Source organism: Pseudophryne corroboree, chromosome 1 (assembly GCF_028390025.1).
Source record: "Pseudophryne corroboree isolate aPseCor3 chromosome 1, aPseCor3.hap2, whole genome shotgun sequence".
NCBI lineage: Eukaryota > Metazoa > Chordata > Amphibia > Anura > Myobatrachidae > Pseudophryne > Pseudophryne corroboree.
In genome coordinates, this window is record NC_086444.1 from 1230814748 (window position 1) to 1230828974 (window position 14227).

The 14227-nt window shown below is 57.1% G+C and overlaps 1 protein-coding gene across 1 annotated transcript in view; it reads right to left on the minus strand.

The window, feature by feature from the left end:
• Nucleotides 1-14227, minus strand: part of LOC134931659 (probable carboxypeptidase X1) — a 248101-nt gene that overhangs the window by 68284 nt on the left and 165590 nt on the right. The window contains exon 5 of the mRNA XM_063925433.1: nucleotides 13820-13904. Coding sequence (XP_063781503.1) covers nucleotides 13820-13904 — 85 coding nt within the window. The remainder of the gene's footprint in view (nucleotides 1-13819; nucleotides 13905-14227) is intronic.

A 14227-nucleotide genomic window follows, 5' to 3' on the forward strand; every position in this document is an offset into this window, starting at 1 on the left:
GCCGTGTTTCCGCCCAGTAACACCCATTTCCTGTCAATCACACTACGATCGCCGAAGCGAAGAAAAAGCCGTGAGTAAAAATACTTTCTTCATAGTAAAGTTACTTGGCGCAGTCGCAGTGCGAACATTGCGCATGCGTACTAAGCGGATTTTCACTGCGATGCGATGAAAAAGAACGAGCGAACAACTCGGAATGAGGGCCATTATTTTGTAGCCGCTCTGCGATCCTTTCATTCGCACTTCTGCTAAGCTAAAATACACTCCCAGAGGGAGGCGGCATAGCGTTTGCACGGCTGCTAAAAACTGCTAGCGAGCGAACAACTCGGAATGACCATCTATATATCTGTCCTAATGATCAGGAGGAATACAGATTTACATCCACAACTATAGGAAGATCTGTCGGCGAGTCAGTCGGCAGAAGAACACATTTTATGCCTTGTATATCTGTGGAGCGAGCCAATTGCTGACCGGTGCAGGGGGTCTGTGTGACCTGGCGGTTAGGACATTTGGGTTTAACCCTCCCTGTGACTGGTCTCCAGAGCTAGCAATCCTTCGAACCTTGCACTGTGCATTGCACACAGATCACATTACATAGAGGCATAGCCTGCTTTACGTCACTGTCACCTGCAGTATAAACAATATATAACATACATGGAAGTTATATTTAATATACTAAGGGGCATATTAATTATCTGGCCCTAGGACGCTGGCATGAAATCTTATTTATCTTGTAATTACACTAATGCGTTCTTCATAACTCTATTAATGTGAGAAACAATTAGTGTCTGTGTAAACGAGCCCGTGAGGACAGGCAGGAGTTAAGACTCCACGCGCTGTGACCCAGCCAAGATCAGCAGGGGGCCCAACGCTTTCTGGCTGCAACACAAGTTTTCATTCCAGGAACGAGGAAGCGGCCAAGGAAAGCAGCGCAGAAGGTGTCGCTCAGACCAGAGCAAGCGGCCGCGCCATCCACAGTGGGATTATGTATGTTTATCTTTCCCCAACACACTACACACAGGGCAAACACACCAGCAATTGGCTGTGAGTGGGGGACACCACTACAAGGGCTGAGAGGCGCGTTCATCTGCTGAACACGTGGCAGCGTCCTGCAGCCTGGTCCTAGCACGACGTCTGACCTTCATCCTGCCATACATGGGAGAGAGCATCACCCCCTTAAGCCTGGAGAAGTGATAAAGCAGTGATAAGTACAAGATGATAACACACCAGCCAATCAGCTCCTAACTGTAAATTTACATACTGGAGCTGATTGGCTGGTGCCTTATCACCTTGCACTTATCGCTGGTTTATCTCTTCTCCAGGCTTAATAAATCTGCCCCAGTGTGTGCCCTCCTAGCCTGTTTCATGCTGTGTGGGTAATGGGGAGATCCCTGGGTAGGGGGACACAGCGACATAATGGGGGAACCCTCAGGGTGTGCACATGGACCAGGTAGGTACAGTATGTGCTGGGGCTTATTATTGAACATACAGCGAGACTGCTGTCACACCATAGGGAAGAAAATCACTGGTCTCATTTGTTGCACTAGTAATGTTTAGAATATACATATTCATCTTTGTGTCAGGTAAATGTTTATATTTTATTTTTTTAGTATTTTTGCAATGCAAGGTGTGCCATGCTTACCCCCCGTTCATGGAGGCACCACTCAGCCCTGCCCCCTCCCTTGTTTGCCCCACCTTCCCATTGTGCTACTTACAGTAGCCACAGCCCTCTTTCCACTATTTGCCCACCGCTTGCCTTGCAAAGCAAGATGTACCATACTTACCCCCTTCATCGTGGCACCACTCAGCCCTGCCCCCATCCATGTTTCCCCTACCTTTCTATTGTGTCACTTAGACACAGTCCTCTTTCACCATACTTACCCCCTTCATCGTGGAACCACTCAGCCCTGCCCCCGTCCTTGTTTCCCCTACCTTCCTATTGTGTCACTTAGACACAGTCCTCTTTCACCATACTTACCCCCTTCATCGAGGAACCACTCAGCCCTGCCCCCGTCCATGTTTCCCCTACCTTTCAATTGTGTCACTTAGACACAGTCCCCTTTCCCTGACTGGCTCGCCGTCTCCCACAGCTGCAATATTAAGCCCAGATTTCATGCTTTCCCAGCACGCACACAATGGCCTCAGGTACCACGTGTCTTCCGTGTGTATTGGGCTACCATGCCCTGAACCTGCATGAGCGTCACTGACACCAGTGAGAAGCCCACTCCTCGGGTGACCTGTTTATATTAGAATACACAGTGAGTACTGCAGAGGTCCCAGCTGTACAATCCCTGCAGGAGGAAGAGACGGCCATCGCCAGCCGAAAGCTGCCAATTAAAATTCCCAGCTCACCCTCCGCTCCAACATCAGCCCAGGCAGTGGCCAGCGGCGCTCTGTTACCAGAAAAGAGCCATTGACTCCTATAAGACAGGTGTGACTGGATGTATAAGGCTGACGTTCTGCACATACATTGCACGGAACCAGCATATATAGGCGCTGGGCGCTCATACCAGTCACTGGGCAGAGAGCAACACCACATACCCTCCATAGCTACCCATTATCTGTGCCCATAATGATCCCCATAGGTGCCATTTTGCAAGAGGGCGACGCATACCCAAAATACAGATGTAATGATCCAGGCGAGGAGCAATCTGCATTTGTGAGACCCTGAGTTGGGGCCCCGGTTGTAGAACCAGTGCACCGCCAGCTCCAGTGACAGCGGATCACTACACTATACTCCTGAGATACACAAGGAGAAGACTGAGTGGGGTATGTGCAGTAATCTCACACACACCCACCATTAGTTACAGCGTGCAGCCTCCTGTGACTTCTGTACATTATGGAGCAACACACAATGACCTCCACTCAGCCTGTGATGTTATTAGAAGACACTGAGAGGCTTTGGGTGGTCCTGACCGGCTGCCAGGCGAGATCTCTGCTGATATCTGTCAGATGATGGAGATAGACCCTCAGAGCGCAGGGAAATGGCGCAGTTATAGGACCCCCCCCCCGTACCAGGATATAATGAGCCACAGAGGGAACTGTCAGGTTAAGCAGACATGTTACTAATGAAGGGCAGCAAGCCCAGGCCCTCCTGCCAGGGAACCCGCCCAAGTCACACTGCATCCAGTCCCTCCCATTCCAAACATGTCCTGAGTGTGGCTGGTCCGCCCAACAGCAAATGGGAAACAGGCCACGCTGTACCAAGAGCTCCCTCCACCTGGGGCTTATGTGGGGACATTCATGGCCTGACCTAGATACAGATAAGCTTCCTCTGACTCCCTACATTACTCTGTGTCTGCAGCAATACAGATACGGGAATAAAACCATCTACACTCCAAATCCTGATACTCTATAGCTTTCTACATGCAGGCCTGGTGACAGGGGGACTAGGGGCCCAGCTGCACAGGCCCTGAGGTTCTAGGGGACCCCGGAGGTGCCCAGAGATAATCTGCAGTGATCAATAGGATGCAGACAAGTATGTGGTCCATTCGGGGAGCAGCTGTACCTTTGTTGCATTAAGATTTTTTGTTTGTTCGCTGAAAGAGAGAGCAAAGGATCCACAGCAGGCAGCCAGAAAACATAGAAGTGTGTGTTGTGGTGGGGGGGGGGGACACTGTGGGTTGGGACTGGAGAGGCACTGTGTGCTGAGGCCGGGGAGACACTGTGGGCTGCTGCTGGAGAGACACTGAGGGCCGAGGCTGGAGAGACACTGTAGGCCCAGGCTGGAGAGACACTGAGGGCCGAGGCTGGAGAGACACTGTAGGCCCAGGCTGGAGACACACTGAGGGCCGAGGCTGGAGAGACACTGTGGGCTGCGGCTGGAGAGACACTGTAGGCCCAGGCTGGAGAGACACTGAGGGCCGAGGCTGGAGAGACACTGTGGGCTGCGGCTGGAGAGACACTGTAGGCCCAGGCTGGAGAGACACTGTGTGCTGAGGCTGGGGAGACACTGTGGGCAGAGGCTGGGGAGACACGGTGGGCCGCGGCTGGGGAGAAACTATGGGCCGCGATTGAGGAGACACTGGGCTGAGGCTAGGGAAACACTGTTGGCACAGGCTTAAGAGACACTGTCGGCCGAGGCTGGAGAGATACTCTGGGCTGAGACTGGGGAGACACTGTGGGTTGAGGCTGGAGAGACACTGGGCTGAGGCTGGAGAGATACAGTGGGCTGAGGCAGGAGAAACAATGACGGCCGAGGCTGGAGAGACACTGTGGGCCGAGGCTGGAGAGACACTGTGGGCCGAGGCTGGGGAGACACTGTGGGCCGAGGCTGGGGAAACACTGTGGGCCAAGGCTGGGGAGACACTGTGGGCCGAGGCTGGGGAGACACTGTGGGCCGAGGCTGGAGAGACACTGTGGGCCGAGGCTGGAGAGATACTGTGGGCCGAGGCTGGAGAGACACTATGGGCTGAGGATGGGGAGACACTGTGGGCTGAGGATGGGGAGACACTGTGGGCTGAGGATGGGGAGACACTGTGGGCTGAGGCTGGGGAGACACTGTGGGCCGAGGCTGGAGAGATACTGTGGGCCGAGGCTGGAGAGATACTGTGGGCTGAGGCTGGAGAGACACTGTGGGCTGAGGCTGGGGAGACACTGTAGGCTGAGGCTGGGGAGACACTGTGGGCTGAGGCTGGAGAGATACTGTGGGCCAGGGCTGGAGAGACACTGTGGGCTAAGGATGCGGAGACACTGTGGGCCGAGGCTGGGGGGACTCTGTGGGCCGAGGCTGGAGAGATACTGTGGGCTGAGGCTGGAGAGATAATGTGGGCTGAGGCTGGAGAGACACTGTGGGCTGGGGCTGGAGAGACACTGTAGGCTGAGGCTGGGGAAACACTGTGGGCTGAGGATGGAGAGACACTGTGGGCTGAGGATGGAGAGACACTGTGGGCTGAGGATGGAGAGACACTGTGGGCTGAGGATGGGGAGACACTGTGGGCTGAGGATGGGGAGACACTGTGGGCTGAGGCTGGGGAGATACTGTGGGCTGAGGCTGGAGAGACACTGTGGGCTGAGGCTGGGGAGACACTGTAGGCTGAGGCTGGGGAGACACTGTGGGCTGAGGCTGGAGAGATACTGTGGGCCAGGGCTGGAGAGACACTGTGGGCTAAGGATGCGGAGACACTGTGGGCCGAGGCTGGGGGGACTCTGTGGGCCGAGGCTGGAGAGATACTGTGGGCTGAGGCTGGAGAGATAATGTGGGCTGAGGCTGGAGAGACACTGTGGGCTGGGGCTGGAGAGACACTGTAGGCTGAGGCTGGGGAGACACTGTGGGCTGAGGATGGAGAGACACTGTGGGCTGAGGATGGAGAGACACTGTGGACTGAGGATGGAGAGACACTGTGGACTGAGGATGGGGAGACACTGTGGGCTGAGGATGGGGAGACACTGTGGGCTGAGGCTGGAGAGATACTGTAGGCTGAGGCTGGAGAGACACTGTGTGCTGAGGCTGGGGAGACACTGTGGGCAGAGGCTGGGGAGACACTGTGGGCCGCGGCTGGGGAGACACTATGGGCCGCGATTGAGGAGACACTGGGCTGAGGCTAGGGAAACACTGTTGGCACAGGCTTAAGAGACACTGTCGGCTGAGGCTGGAGAGATACTCTGGGCTGAGACTGGGGAGACACTGTGGGTTGAGGCTGGAGAGACACTGGGCTGAGGCTGGAGAGATACAGTGGGCTGAGGCAGGAGAAACAATGACGGCCGAGGCTGGAGAGACACTGTGGGCCGAGGCTGGAGAGACACTGTGGGCCGAGGCTGGGGAGACACTGTGGGCCGAGGCTGGGGAAACACTGTGGGCCGAGGCTGGGGAGACACTGTGGGCCGAGGCTGGGGAGACACTGTGGGCCGAGGCTGGAGAGACACTGTGGGCCGAGGCTGGAGAGATACTGTGGGCCGAGGCTGGAGAGACACTGTGGGCTGAGGATGGGGAGACACTGTGGGCTGAGGATGGGGAGACACTGTGGGCTGAGGATGGGGAGACACTGTGGGCTGAGGCTGGGGAGACACTGTGGGCCGAGGCTGGAGAGATACTGTTGGCCGAGGCTGGAGAGATACTGTGGGCTGAGGCTGGAGAGACACTGTGGGCTGAGGCTGGGGAGACACTGTAGGCTGAGGCTGGGGAGACACTGAGGGCTGAGGCTGGAGAGATACTGTGGGCCAGGGCTGGAGAGACACTGTGGGCTAAGGATGCGGAGACACTGTGGGCCGAGGCTGGGGGACTCTGTGGGCCGAGGCTGGAGAGATACTGTGGGCTGAGGCTGGAGAGATAATGTGGGCTGAGGCTGGAGAGACACTGTGGGCTGGGGCTGGAGAGACACTGTAGGCTGAGGCTGGGGAAACACTGTGGGCTGAGGATGGAGAGACACTGTGGGCTGAGGATGGAGAGACACTGTGGGCTGAGGATGGAGAGACACTGTGGGCTGAGGATGGGGAGACACTGTGGGCTGAGGATGGGGAGACACTGTGGGCTGAGGCTGGGGAGATACTGTGGGCTGAGGCTGGAGAGACACTGTGGGCTGAGGCTGGGGAGACACTGTAGGCTGAGGCTGGGGAGACACTGTGGGCTGAGGCTGGAGAGATACTGTGGGCCAGGGCTGGAGAGACACTGTGGGCTAAGGATGCGGAAACACTGTGGGCCAAGGCTGGGGGGACTCTGTGGGCCGAGGCTGGAGAGATACTGTGGGCTGAGGCTGGAGAAATAATGTGGGCTGAGGCTGGAGAGACACTGTGGGCTGGGGCTGGAGAGACACTGTAGGCTGAGGCTGGGGAGACACTGTGGGCTGAGGATGGAGAGACACTGTGGGCTGAGGATGGAGAGACACTGTGGACTGAGGATGGAGAGACACTGTGGACTGAGGATGGAGAGACACTGTGGGCTGAGGATGGAGAGACACTGTGGGCTGAGGATGGGGAGACACTGTGGGCTGAGGATGGGGAGACACTGTGGGCTGAGGATGGAGAGACACTGTGGGCTGAGGATGGGGAGACACTGTGGGCTGAGGATGGGGAGACACTGTGGGCTGAGGCTGGGGAGATACTGTGGGCTGAGGCTGGAGAGACACTGTGGGCTGAGGCTGGGGAGACACTGTAGGCTGAGGCTGGGGAGACACTGTGGGCTGAGGCTGGAGAGATACTGTGGGCCAGGGCTGGAGAGACACTGTGGGCTAAGGATGCGGAAACACTGTGGGCCGAGGCTGGGGGGACTCTGTGGGCCGAGGCTGGAAAGATACTGTGGGCTGAGGCTGGAGAGATAATGTGGGCTGAGGCTGGAGAGACACTGTGGGCTGGGGCTGGAGAGACACTGTAGGCTGAGGCTGGGGAGACACTGTGGGCTGAGGATGGAGAGACACTGTGGGCTGAGGATGGAGAGACACTGTGGACTGAGGATGGAGAGACACTGTGGATTGAGGATGGAGAGACACTGTGGGCTGAGGGTGGAGAGACACTGTGGGCTGAGGATGGGGAGACACTGTGGGCTGAGGATGGGGAGACACTGTGGGCTGAGGATGGAGAGATACTGTGGGCTGAGGCTGGGGAGACACTTTGGGCCAGGGCTGGAGAGACACTGTGGGCTGAGGACGCGGAGTCACTGTGGGCTGAGGATGGAGAGACACTGTGGGCTGAGGATGGAGAGACACTGTGGGCTGAGGATGGGGAAATACTGTGGGCTGAGGATGGGGAGACACTGTGGGCTGAGGATGGGGAGACACTGTGGGCTGAGGATGAAGAGATACTGTGGGCTGAGGCTGGGGAGACACTTTGGGCCAGGGCTGGAGAGACACTGTGGGCTGAGGCTGGGGAGACACTGTGGGCTGAGGATGGAGAGACACTGTGGGCTGAGGATGGAGAGACACTGTGGGCTGAGGATGGGGAGACACTGTGGGCTGAGGATGGGGAGACACTGTGGGCTGAGGATGGAGAGATACTGTGGGCTGAGGATGGAGAGACACTGTGGGCTGAGGATGGAGAGACACTGTGGGCTGAGGATGGAGAGATACTGTGGGCTGAGGATGGGGAGACACTGTGGGCTGAGGATGGAGAGATACTGTGGGCTGAGGCTGGGGAGACACTGTGGGCTGAGGATGCGGAGACACTGGGCTGAGGATGGGGAGACACTGTGGGCTGAGGCTGGAGAGACACTGTAGGCTGAGGCTGGGGAGACACTGGGCTGAGGATGCGGAGACACTGTGGGCTGAGGATGGGGAGACACTGTGGGCCGAGGCTGGAGAGATACTGTAGGCTGAGGCTGGGGAGACACTGGGCTGAAGATGGAGAGATACTGTAGGCTGAGGCTGGGGAGACACTGAGGGCTGAGGATGCGGAGACACTGTGGGCTGAGGATGGGGAGACACTGTAGGCTGAGGCTGGGGAGACACTGTGGGCTGAGGATGCGGAGACACTGTGGGCTGAGGATGGGGAGACACTGTGGGCTGAGGCTGGAGAGATACTGTAGGCTGAGGCTGGGGAGACACTGGGCTGAGGATGGAGAGACACTGTGGGCTGAGGATGGAGAGACACTGTGGGCTGAGGATGGAGAGACACTGGGCTGAGGATGGGGAGACACTGTGGGCTGAGGATGGAGAGACACTGTGGGCTGAGGATGGAGAGACACTGTGGGCTGAGGATGGAGAGACACTGTGGGCTGAGGATGGGGAGACACTGTGGGCTGGGGATGGAGAGATACTGTAGGCTGAGGCTGGGGAGACACTGGGCTGAGGATGGAGAGACACTGTGGGCTGAGGATGCGGAGACACTGTGGGCTGAGGATGGGGAGACACTGTGGGCTGAGGATGGGGAGACACTGTGGGCTGAGGCTTGGGAGACACTGTAGGCTGAGGCTGGCGAGACACTGTGGGCTGAGGATGGAGAGATGCTGTGGGCTGAGGCTGGAGAGATACTGTAGGCTGAGGCTGGGGAGACACTGTGGGCTGAGGATGGGGAGACACTATAGGCTGAGGCTGGGGAGACAGTGTGGGCTGAGGATGGGGAGACACTGTAGGCTGAGGCTGGGGAGACACTGGGCTGAGGATGGAGAGACACTGTGGGCTGAGGATGCGGAGACACTGTGGGCTGAGGATGGAGAGACACTGTGGGCTGAGGATGGGGAGACACTGTGGGCTGAGGATGGAGAGATACTGTGGGCTGAGGGTGGAGAGATACTGTGGGCTGGGGATGGAGAGACACTGTGGGCTGAGGATGGAAAGACACTGTGGGCTGAGGATGGGGAGACACTGTGGGCTGAGGATGGAGAGATACTGTAGGCTGAGGCTGGGGAGACACTGGGCTGAGGATGGAGAGACACTGTGGGCTGAGGATGCGGAGACACTGTGGGCTGAGGATGGGGAGACACTGTGGGCTGAGGATGCGGAGACACTGTGGGCTGAGGATGGGGAGACACTGTGAGCTGAGGCTGGAGAGATACTGTAGGCTGAGGATGGAGAGACACTGTGGGCTGATGATGAGACACTGTGGGCTGAGGATGGGGAGACACTGTGGGCTGAGGATGGAGAGATACTGTGGGCTGAGGATGGAGAGATACTGTGGGCTGAGGCTGGCGAGACACTGGGCTGAGGATGGAGAGATACTGTGGGCTGAGGATGGAGAGATACTGTAGGCTGAGGCTGGGGAGACACTGTGGGCTGAGGATGCGGAGACACTGTGGGCTGAGGATGGGGAGACACCGTGGGCTGAGGCTGGAGAGATACTGTAGGCTGAGGCTGGGGAGACACTGGGCTGAGGATGGAGAGATACTGTGGGCTGAGGATGGAGAGATACTGTAGGCTGAGGCTGGGGAGACACTGTGGGCTGAGGATGCGGAGACACTGTGGGCTGAGGATGGGGAGACACCGTGGGCTGAGGCTGGAGAGATACTGTAGGCTGAGGCTGGGGAGACACTGGGCTGAGGATGGAGAGACACTGTGGGCTGAGGATGGAGAGACACTGTGGGCTGAGGATGGAGAGACACTGTGGGCTGAGGATGGGGAGACACTGTGGGCTGAGGATGGAGAGATACTGTGGGCTGAGGGTGGAGAGATACTGTGGGCTGGGGATGGAGAGACACTGTGGGCTGAGGATGGAAAGACACTGTGGGCTGAGGATGGGGAGACACTGTGGGCTGAGGATGGAGAGATACTGTAGGCTGAGGCTGGGGAGACACTGGGCTGAGGATGGAGAGACACTGTGGGCTGAGGATGCGGAGACACTGTGGGCTGAGGATGGGGAGACACTGTGGGCTGAGGATGCGGAGACACTGTGGGCTGAGGATGGGGAGACACTGTGAGCTGAGGCTGGAGAGATACTGTAGGCTGAGGATGGAGAGACACTGTGGGCTGAGGATGGAGAGACACTGTGGGCTGAGGATGGGGAGACACTGTGGGCTGAGGATGGAGAGATACTGTGGGCTGAGGATGGAGAGATACTGTGGGCTGAGGATGGGGAGACACTGTGGGCTGAGGATGGGGAGACACTGTGAGCTGAGGCTGGAGAGATACTGTAGGCTGAGGATGGAGAGACACTGTGGGCTGAGGATGGAGAGACACTGTGGGCTGAGGATGGGGAGACACTGTGGGCTGAGGATGGAGAGATACTGTGGGCTGAGGATGGAGAGATACTGTGGGCTGAGGATGGGGAGACACTGTGGGCTGAGGATGGGGAGACACTGTGGGCTGAGGCTGGAGAGATACTGTAGGCTGAGGCTGGGGAGACACTGTGGGCTGAGGATGGGGAGACACTGTGGGCTGAGGATGGGGAGACACTGTGGGCTGAGGCTGGAGAGATACTGTAGGCTGAGGATGGAGAGACACTGTGGGCTGAGGATGGAGAGACACTGTGGTCTGAGGATGGGGAGACACTGTGGGCTGAGGATGGAGAGACACTGTGGGCTGAGGATGGAGAGACACTGTGGGCTGAGGATGGAGAGACACTGTGGACTGAGGATGGAGAGACACTGTGGGCTGAGGATGGAGAGACACTGTGGGCTGAGGATGGAGAGACACTGTGGGCTGAGGATGGAGAGACACTGTGGGCTGAGGATGGAGAGACACTGTGGGCTGAGGATGGGGAGACACTGTGGGCTGAGGATGGAGAGATACTGTGGGCTGAGGATGGAGAGACACTGTGGGCTGAGGCTGGCGAGACACTGGGCTGAGGATGGAGAGATACTGTGGGCTGAGGATGGAGAGATACTGTGGGCTGAGGCTGGAGAGATACTGTAGGCTGAGGCTGGGGAGACACTGTGGGCTGAGGATGCGGAGACACTGTGGGCCGAGGATGGGGAGACACCGTGGGCTGAGGCTGGAGAGATACTGTAGGCTGAGGCTGGGGAGACACTGGGCTGAGGATGGAGAGACACTGTGGGCTGAGGATGGAGAGACACTGTGGGCTGAGGATGGAGAGACACTGTGGGCTGAGGATGGGGAGACACTGTGGGCTGAGGATGGAGAGATACTGTGGGCTGAGGGTGGAGAGATACTGTGGGCTGGGGATGGAGAGACACTGTGGGCTGAGGATGGAGAGACACTGTGGGCTGAGGATGGGGAGACACTGTGGGCTGAGGATGGAGAGATACTGTAGGCTGAGGCTGGGGAGACACTGGGCTGAGGATGGAGAGACACTGTGGGCTGAGGATGCGGAGACACTGTGGGCTGAGGATGGGGAAACACTGTGGGCTGAGGATGCGGAGACACTGTGGGCTGAGGATGGGGAGACACTGTGAGCTGAGGCTGGAGAGATACTGTAGGCTGAGGATGGAGAGACACTGTGGGCTGAGGATGGAGAGACACTGTGGGCTGAGGATGGGGAGACACTGTGGGCTCAGGATGGAGAGATACTGTGGGCTGAGGATGGAGAGATACTGTGGGCTGAGGATGGGGAGACACTGTGGGCTGAGGATGGGGAGACACTGTGGGCTGAGGCTGGAGAGATACTGTAGGCTGAGGCTGGGGAGACACTGTGGGCTGAGGATGGGGAGACACTGTGGGCTGAGGATGGGGAGACACTGTGGGCTGAGGCTGGAGAGATACTGTAGGCTGAGGATGGAGAGACACTGTGGGCTGAGGATGGAGAGACACTGTGGGCTGAGGATGGGGAGACACTGTGGGCTGAGGATGGAGAGACACTGTGGGCTGAGGATGGAGAGACACTGTGGGCTGAGGATGGAGAGACACTGTGGGCTGAGGATGGAGAGACACTGTGGACTGAGGATGGAGAGACACTGTGGGCTGAGGATGGAGAGACACTGTGGGCTGAGGATGGAGAGACACTGTGGGCTGAGGATGGAGAGACACTGTGGGCTGAGGATGGAGAGACACTGTGGGCTGAGGATGGGGAGACACTGTGGGCTGAGGATGGAGAGATACTGTGGGCTGAGGATGGAGAGACACTGTGGGCTGAGGATGGAGAGACACTGTGGACTGAGGATGGAGAGACACTGTGGGCTGAGGATGGAGAGACACTGTGGGCTGAGGATGGGGAGACACTGTGGGCTGAGGATGGAGAGATACTGTGGGCTGAGGATGGAGAGACACTGTGGGCTGAGGATGGAGAGACACTGTGGGCTGAGGATGGAGAGACACTGTATGCTGAGGATGGAGAGACACTGTGGACTGAGGATGGAGAGACACTGTGGGCTGAGGATGGAGAGACACTGTGGGCTGAGGATGGGGAGACACTGTGGGCTGAGGATGGAGAGATACTGTGGGCTGAGGATGGAGAGACACTGTGGGCTGAGGATGGAGAGACACTGTGGACTGAGGATGGAGAGATACTGTAGGCTGAGGCTGGGGAGACACTGGGCTGAGGATGGAGAGACACTGTGGGCTGAGGATGGGGAGACACTGTGGGCTGAGGATGGGGAGACACTGTGGGCTGAGGATGGAGAGATACTGTAGGCTGAGGCTGGGGAGACACTGGGCTGAGGATGGAGAGACACTGTGGGCTGAGGATGGGGAGACACTGTGGGCTGAGGATGGGGAGACACTGTGGGCTGAGGATGGAGAGATACTGTAGGCTGAGGCTGGGGAGACACTGGGCTGAGGATGGAGAGACACTGTGGGCTGACTCAGATGGATTCCAGAGTCCTAAACTGGGAAATCCCCACACTGCAAAGTTTGTCTCTCATCGGGAGATCTGTCCTTTGCAGAAATCTTCGTACATGCAGCGTTAATAAACATGGATGTGCATTGTGATGAGTGGCATGACCATTATCAGCAGAAAAAAGGCTCACAGCACCTGGTTGCTCTGATTGGGACTGCTTGGTGTGATTAAAGCAATAATGTATGAGGACACATCTATAACGGTACAGTGCAGGGTATAACAGGAACAAAAGAGAGACCGACGCTACAGGACTATTCCCACTCTTGGAGTGAAAATAGAACCTTCAAGCCACTGAGCCTGCAATGCATCCCGACCGCCGGTAAATCATACTAAATCCATGTTATCTTATGTTTAGCTTCGGTTAGCATTGCTGCCCCACAACACTAGGTTCATGAGTTCATGTGTGGGGAGTTTGTATGTTCTCCCCATGTGCAGGATCGTGCTGGGGTTCCTGATACAGAAGTGTCTGCTAGTGTGGAGCCCCTGTCCCTGCATACACACAGAACCCTTGGCACCATCTCACTCTCCAGTCTCCCTGGTCTTCTATCACTGCAGATTACACACTTTCCTCCTTACACCAGTTACTTATCAGAGCCCTAAGTTCCTGATACTTGGTGATGTGAGAAGACGAGGTGCCGGGACGAGGCCTCAGCGTGTGTGCTTGCTGTGTCTCTGGTTACACCACAAGACATTGGAATACAGTGTAAGTAGGACACAATGGCCTCACCACGTCTTCTGTCCCGTTCTTGCTGGTCCTCCATACGTGGGTGTCATTGCTGACCTGGACTTTGTACGACGTCACCCAGTCATCTCTGCAAGGTAAGATGGGCTGGTCAGTAGACAGCAGACAGCAGTGTACCCTGGCATATGGAGTGGGTGATCGGAGGAGGTAAGTGTAACAATACTGACATAATGCCGCCATAACGCCACTATAATAAGACTTGCAATCCACGTATACAGGCTGTACGGTATTGCACCGTCGCAAGGAGCGGCTATGCAGAACCGTGCACCTAATATGCTAATGAAGCAGGAGGAGTGTGTAGGGAAAACACGCCTCCCCCCAGCATCTGCGCTCCGCATGCTCCGCCATCAGCGCAAACCTCAGCTTACTCAGACTGGCCATCGGAACTCCTGT